General features: G+C 31.4%; 1 protein-coding gene across 2 annotated transcripts; it reads left to right on the top strand.

Moving 5' to 3' along the window:
• The first annotated feature begins 991 nt into the window (after positions 1 to 991).
• On the top strand, positions 992 to 5,506 carry LOC122307999 (cytokinin dehydrogenase 3-like). Of its 2 annotated transcripts, XM_043121148.1 has the most exons (5): positions 992 to 1,754; positions 1,971 to 2,098; positions 3,761 to 4,048; positions 4,187 to 4,467; positions 4,956 to 5,506. In XM_043121148.1, exons 1-5 carry the CDS (start codon positions 1,106 to 1,108, stop codon positions 5,248 to 5,250), a joined length of 1,641 nt encoding a protein of 546 aa, XP_042977082.1. In that variant the 5' UTR covers positions 992 to 1,105; the 3' UTR covers positions 5,251 to 5,506. The 2 variants fall into 2 exon arrangements, with proteins under 2 accessions (XP_042977082.1, XP_042977083.1); XM_043121149.1 differs by lacking the exon at positions 4,956 to 5,506 and having other exon boundaries at positions 4,187 to 4,471.
• The last annotated feature ends 773 nt before the right edge of the window (positions 5,507 to 6,279 follow it).

The raw sequence follows: 6,279 nt of genomic DNA, 5'->3' as shown, positions 1-6,279 counted from the left end.
TGGAACAAGAGCTATATTGATATATTTAATTTGCTTTAGCAATTTACCACCCTTAAAGAAATTCTGCACTGCTCCAACCACTTCTTTTTTTATAATATTCCAATAATGCCTGTAGAAAAGCGTTATCATACCATTTGAGCTAGGTGCTTTATGGTTTGGAATTTGTTTGAGAGTGCCAAAATTTCTATCTCATTTGGCACTGCTTGGAGCCTTGGAGGTCCTCATTTTCTTGGTAATAAATTTTCCAAATTTTCCAAGAAGCTTGAGTTTGATCGATGAAGTATATATTTACATACTTCTGTTTACTAATGCATGTCCTTTATTGTATACATTTATTTCTTTACGTAATTGCCGAATCAACTACCGGCCAGGTAGACTTTAATTAACTTTGACTTGGGAATATCGATCCTTCTGTTTCTTTTCTTCTTTTCCTGTATTTTCATGGAAGCAACTTAATGGCGCGGTACATTCAAACCCAAGTTTGACTTCCGTCGATTAGGTACTGTAGGATCTTTAGAAACAGATGCACGAAGATCATAAAACCGGAATGAATCTCAAGTTTGAGATCAACATGAACATCTTGATCAATGAGAATTCCTCCAAATCGAAAAAAAAAATCTCAGAGATCCTTGGATGATATCTTAAATTTGACCAATTCTCATCTGCCTAGATTCGAAAACAACATGAGATTATGAATCTAAGTTGACTTTTCTGTGGGTTGCTGCATGCGTATCTCCAAAAAGTCGTTATAAAATTGTTATTTTCTGGCGTCATATATATATATATATATATAGGATTCAAATCTATGTTTTGGTCCAAGATTTTGTATATTTTAGTCCAAGATTTTGTCAGAGTACTGTTAGATTTTAATGACGCTGGAAAAATAAATCGAAGATCTTGTAACAGTCTTTGAAATTAATAGTAATTAAACATATATATATATATAGACTCATTGGCATATAATTATTAGCAAAATTCCAGCTTCCTCCTATATAATATACATACCCCAATCTTTACCCTTTCTCCACCATTACAGCAAACAGTAGTACCACGAACACCTTCTTTAATATAGATATCGTTTCGGCCTCTCTTTCTCTCTCAGAAAATGGGTGAAAGCCTTCGAATTAGGACATATATTCTTCCCCTTATTTTCATACATCTAAGCCATTTGATGTCCAGTGCCTTTGGAATTCCAAAGTCAAGCACAACTTTTCTGCTACCCAAGCTACAAAATCTCCATCTTGCTGATAGGCTTCGAGATGACCCTAGTGCCATCGAATTAGCCTTGAGCGATTACGGAAATATAGTTAAAGAGATCCCAGCTGCAGTTCTTTATCCAGCTTCCATCAATGATATTGCAAGCTTAATCAAATTTGCAGCCAGTAATAATGCTTCTGTTCCATTTAATATAGCTGCAAGAGGGCAAGGCCATTCCGTTCGTGGACAAGCAATGGCTCGAAATGGGGTTGTGGTGAACATGAATTCCTTAAGAAACAATAGAAATGGGAATGGAGTTAAGGTGGTCTCATCTGCTGCAGCATCATCAATGGGACGTTGGTATGCAGATGTTGGGGGAGAGCAGCTTTGGGAAGATGTATTGAATGCTACACTTGAACATGGGCTTGCACCGGTATCTTGGACAGATTATTTGCACCTCACTGTTGGGGGGACACTTTCCAATGCGGGGATTAGTGGGCAAACCTTCCGTTACGGTCCTCAGATCAGCAATGTCTACGAAATGGATGTCATCACTGGTATGATCATCATTTTCTTTTTAAAGAAAATTTTTAAGGCTATGGGCTAAATCGCCTAATCATATTAGAATAAGAGTAGGATGAATGTATCGTTTGTAGAATTTTCGTTTTGAATAGAGTTTGACCTTGAATATACTATATGCTTGATGTACGTATGCATGCTGCTAATTATCAAGACTCAACTATTTTAATGAGGTTTGTGATGATTTGATTCAGGGAAAGGAGATTTTGTGACATGCTCCCCGATAAAAAACACCGATGTCTTCTATGCAGTTCTCGGAGGTTTAGGCCAATTTGGGATTATAGTCGGAGCAAGAATTGCGTTGCAGTCAGCACCAAAGAGGGTATGAATGCGTACCTACGTGTATCTATATATATATATATATATAAGTACTACAATGGCTAAAAGGTTTTCCATTATTTCCATTACTATTTATTATTTTATTATTTATTTTTACCTACTTTTTATTAATATAATTTTTATTACTATTCAATATTTTATCATTATTTTTTTATTAATATTTACAGAATATCTAAGATAATCACCTCACCAAACGCAACCTAATTAATTTTGAATTCCTCAAAATACTTTGATATTGGGGTTCGATCGATCTTGACTACTAATTTTATAATTAATAATTAGGAATTTAAGATACAACTTGCGGTACGCTTGGTACACGAAATAGACATCTCGAATGGAATAACTATTAGTGGAAAAGTCATTTCATATCAAGATTTGAAATATGGGGTAAAACTTAGACGATGGGTTAATTTGACTCAATTTGAATCTGTCAATTCAGACCTATTTGAACCAAGTCAGACCGATTTGAACCAATTATAACCGATTCATAATTGTATTTTTATTATATTTGAGAAATGATTTTCTTTTTCATTTCTTTTAAGAAAATATGTATGATGAAACGAAATATATATTAACTTTTTCACCCTTGTATTCAATAAGAAAGGTAAAAGTAATTGAAAGATAAAACATATACGCAGGTATATTCTTTACTTTATTTATTTGAATAAGAAAATTAGGAGAGGAAGGGTTATTTTGTAGTGAATTAATGGTGTTAATTGCAAGAATTGCATGCTTATTGAGACTATCTATATTTATATCATATTCTAATTTGAAACTAGCTAGTCGTGAATGAATTCACATATATTTTAAACGTTTGTCTTGCTTTATTTGTATTTTTAATTATTAAGAGTGAAATATCTATTTGCCATGAATTGCTCTATTTGATTTTTTGAATTGCTTGGTTTATTGAATTTGTTCTTTACCGATTTCGAATATGATTCAAGTTTTTTGTGCTTTTTTCTTATAGTTTGGTTTGGTTTTGTGACAGGGAATTACATCTATTTCATAAAATTATTCAGTTGATCAATATAACCATTCCTTAAAATGAAGAATGATATTTCCCTAAGAAAAATAGAGTGGATATTCCAATCCTCAAAAGCCTCCACTATATTTCCTAATTAATTTCAAGCTAAAAAATGAGAAGAATGTCCACCCTCGTAAAACCGTATGCATGGGTGGTCAGCTAATTTTTTGTTATGCATAAATTTTGGACATTGGGATGTATTAAAAATCCAAATTGCTAGACAAAAGTATTTAATTTACAAACTGACTTTACAGTAGAAAATAACTTTACAATAGAAATAACTTTGCAATCAAACGTATAACCATATAAAGTTATACCAGTTTGTGAATTTATTTTTTTTATCAAATCTTTTTGAAAATAAAATATTTCTCATTATAAAATTAATCTAATTTCAATAGGGTTTGTTAGACTTTAGACTTGTTAATAATTTTTGTAATTCAAGTCATCGCGAATTCAACAGAAAATACTCGGAAATATGCAAGAGAAAATATTAATTAATTTTCATATTTTCTGGTAAATTAAAGGGTATTCATGATATATTATCTCATGATTTGTTACTATAACTAAGTGTCATATTTCATTATTATTTGCATGCATAATTAATGACCTCTTTTTTGGTAGGTTAAGTGGGTTCGAATGCTTTACAACGACTTCTCAGCATTTGCTGGAGACCAAGAATACTTGATTTCAATTAATAATGGAAGGGACGAGCAAAAGCACATTGAAGTTGATTATTTAGAAGGTTTACTTCTCATGAACCATGGTCCCCTCGATCATTGGAGAACATCCTTTTTTCCATCAAAGGATCACTTCAGAATCAGTTCTCTAATTACAAAATATGGCATCATATACTGTCTAGAAATAGCCAAATATTATGATGATTCGACTCTTAATTATTCCGTGGACGAGGTACTAATATTAATACTTGAAATATCTCTTTTTAGATACGATTTTTGTTTAATTAAAAAAATTATAAAAAGTTTTCATGCTTATAAATCTTTTTTTCTTTTTTCTTTTTTTTTTTGTCGGTCCATCTGAATATTATAGGAACTCCAAGTTTTGTTCCAAATGTTGAGCTTCGTCCCAGGATATACGTTCGAGAAAGACGTCTCATATGCAGAGTTTTTGACCAGAGTGCAGATTGATCAAGAGCAAAGAGTTCAGTCAGAAGGTCGACAATGGGATGATGTTACTCTTCATCCATGGCTGAATCTGTTTCTACCAAAATCCCATATCTCAGAATTCAACTCCGGTGTTTTGAAGGACATTGTTCTTAAACGAAACATTACTACGGGACTTGTCCTTGTTTACCCCATGAACCGAAACAAGTAAGTATTCTTAAATACTACATAATTAATTCCATAGTTACATAAGCTCCGACATTGAGTATAGAAAGGCGATGAATGGGGTCTCATATTGATTACATAATTCAATTCTGCCTGCCTTTACAATGATTCGAAGAGACTTCAATTTTAACCTGGCCTTGATTATTCATTCTAGAAGCTGATAGGTTATATGCGACTTGAACCGTGTATAGATAAACAGGATTTAATGAGATAAGATTGTAATACTTCGGATAGAGTATAAGAATGAGGTAAATGAGATCCACATACGTCACGTGGGAAAAAGAAGTTCGTACCCTCTATAATAATTTTTCAAAAGATTCTAACTGTAACTTTAACTAGTCCTTCTAGAACATAGATCATCTGGATGTGACGTGAACTTTCTCTAACTATTACATACATTACATACACACATCTTATCTGGATACATTGCGGTGATGAGAGTACATAATATATTGTAATATAAACTACAGGTGGGATGACAGAATGTCTGCAGTTACACCAGATGAAGATGTTTTCTACACTGTTGGGTTTTTGCATTCAAGTGGGTTTGATTCCTTGGAGATGCTTGATGTACAAAACAAAGACATACTACAGTTTTGTTATAATGCCGGCATCAAGGTTAAGCAGTATCTTCCCAACCACAAGACAAAGACAGAATGGAAAAATCATTTTGGCATAAAGTGGGAAACTTTTCGCGAGAGAAAAGCTCAGTTTGATCCCCAAATGATACTATCACCAGGACAAAGAATTTTCAATAACAATTAAAGAAGGGATTGAAGGGGAAAATAAGGTTATATATATATTTTTTTTCTTTGTACTTATTTCAGTGGCATGGTTTTAGTTTAGCGACTTGATTTTCTGTTCCCTTAACACTATATAATTTTTCTTTTTTACACTTCTTTGTTAATTAATTTCTATGTTAAAAATTAGAAACCTCGCAAATTTTTCTTAGGAATTATTTCTTAATATCCCATAGTAAAAGGGCTATGTTGAGAAAATAGATAAAGCAAGTGTTAGGAAACTCAAGGCCGTCAAAATTTAAATAAGGATTAATAACCTAATTGTATAAATTATTTTTCATATAATAAATTTTAACTTCAAATAAAAACTTTATTTCTGTTTGATGTATTATATTTTACTTTATATATAAATTTAACTCTTTGCTCTATATTATATATTTAGTTGTCATTTAGTAATTACACAAATTAATGGCCGGTTGGTGGCTTTAAAGCCTAATTATTAGGAGTAATAACACAAATATGTTGGGATAATTGATTCATATATATAGTACTTTAGCTTCAATATTCTTAAAAGCATATATATAGTTTATAGATCATATAAATTATAAAAATAAATTTTTGGTTCACAAAAAGAAATTACAAACAGTTATCGATCATACAAATTGAAATACATAAATACATATAGATATATATATATATATAGTTTGGCAGGATACGTTAATTAATTGTAAAGTTTTTTATATTGTAAGCTAGATAAATTTATATGTATTACATGATCATCAAAACACTTTAATTTGTAAATTTTATATTTGTAATTTTATTTATAGACCTAACAAATTCTCTTTCTACAAAGCCATAAATTATTTTCGGAGTTCTAACGAGTGATATCAATCAGATTCTAGCATTTAATTTTCTCGAACAAGACAGAGATTTTTTCCGTACATTTTCTTCATCTTTAGAGGTCGGTTTTCATCATGTAAAGGAATTAGAAAAAGGGGAAGTTAAAATTAATTCATGAATTTGCATCTTTCTTTAAAAAAAAAAAAAGACTTCT

The sequence above is a fragment of the Carya illinoinensis genome, chromosome 4 (assembly GCF_018687715.1).
Source record: "Carya illinoinensis cultivar Pawnee chromosome 4, C.illinoinensisPawnee_v1, whole genome shotgun sequence".
NCBI classification, from domain to species: domain Eukaryota; kingdom Viridiplantae; phylum Streptophyta; class Magnoliopsida; order Fagales; family Juglandaceae; genus Carya; species Carya illinoinensis.
The sequence above is the reverse complement of the archived record's forward strand: the minus strand, read 5'-3'. Positions and strand labels throughout refer to the sequence as shown.

Bases quoted from the DNA above. Each gene is read 5' to 3' on its own strand.
- LOC122307999 (XM_043121148.1), top strand. From the start codon at position 1,106: ATGGGTGAAAGCCTTCGAATTAGGACATATATTCTTCCCCTTATTTTC. The intron at 1,755-1,970 runs GTATGATCATCA...GATTTGATTCAG, and splicing joins CGAAATGGATGTCATCACTG to GGAAAGGAGATTTTGTGACA. The intron at 2,099-3,760 runs GTATGAATGCGT...CTTTTTTGGTAG, and splicing joins TGCAGTCAGCACCAAAGAGG to GTTAAGTGGGTTCGAATGCT.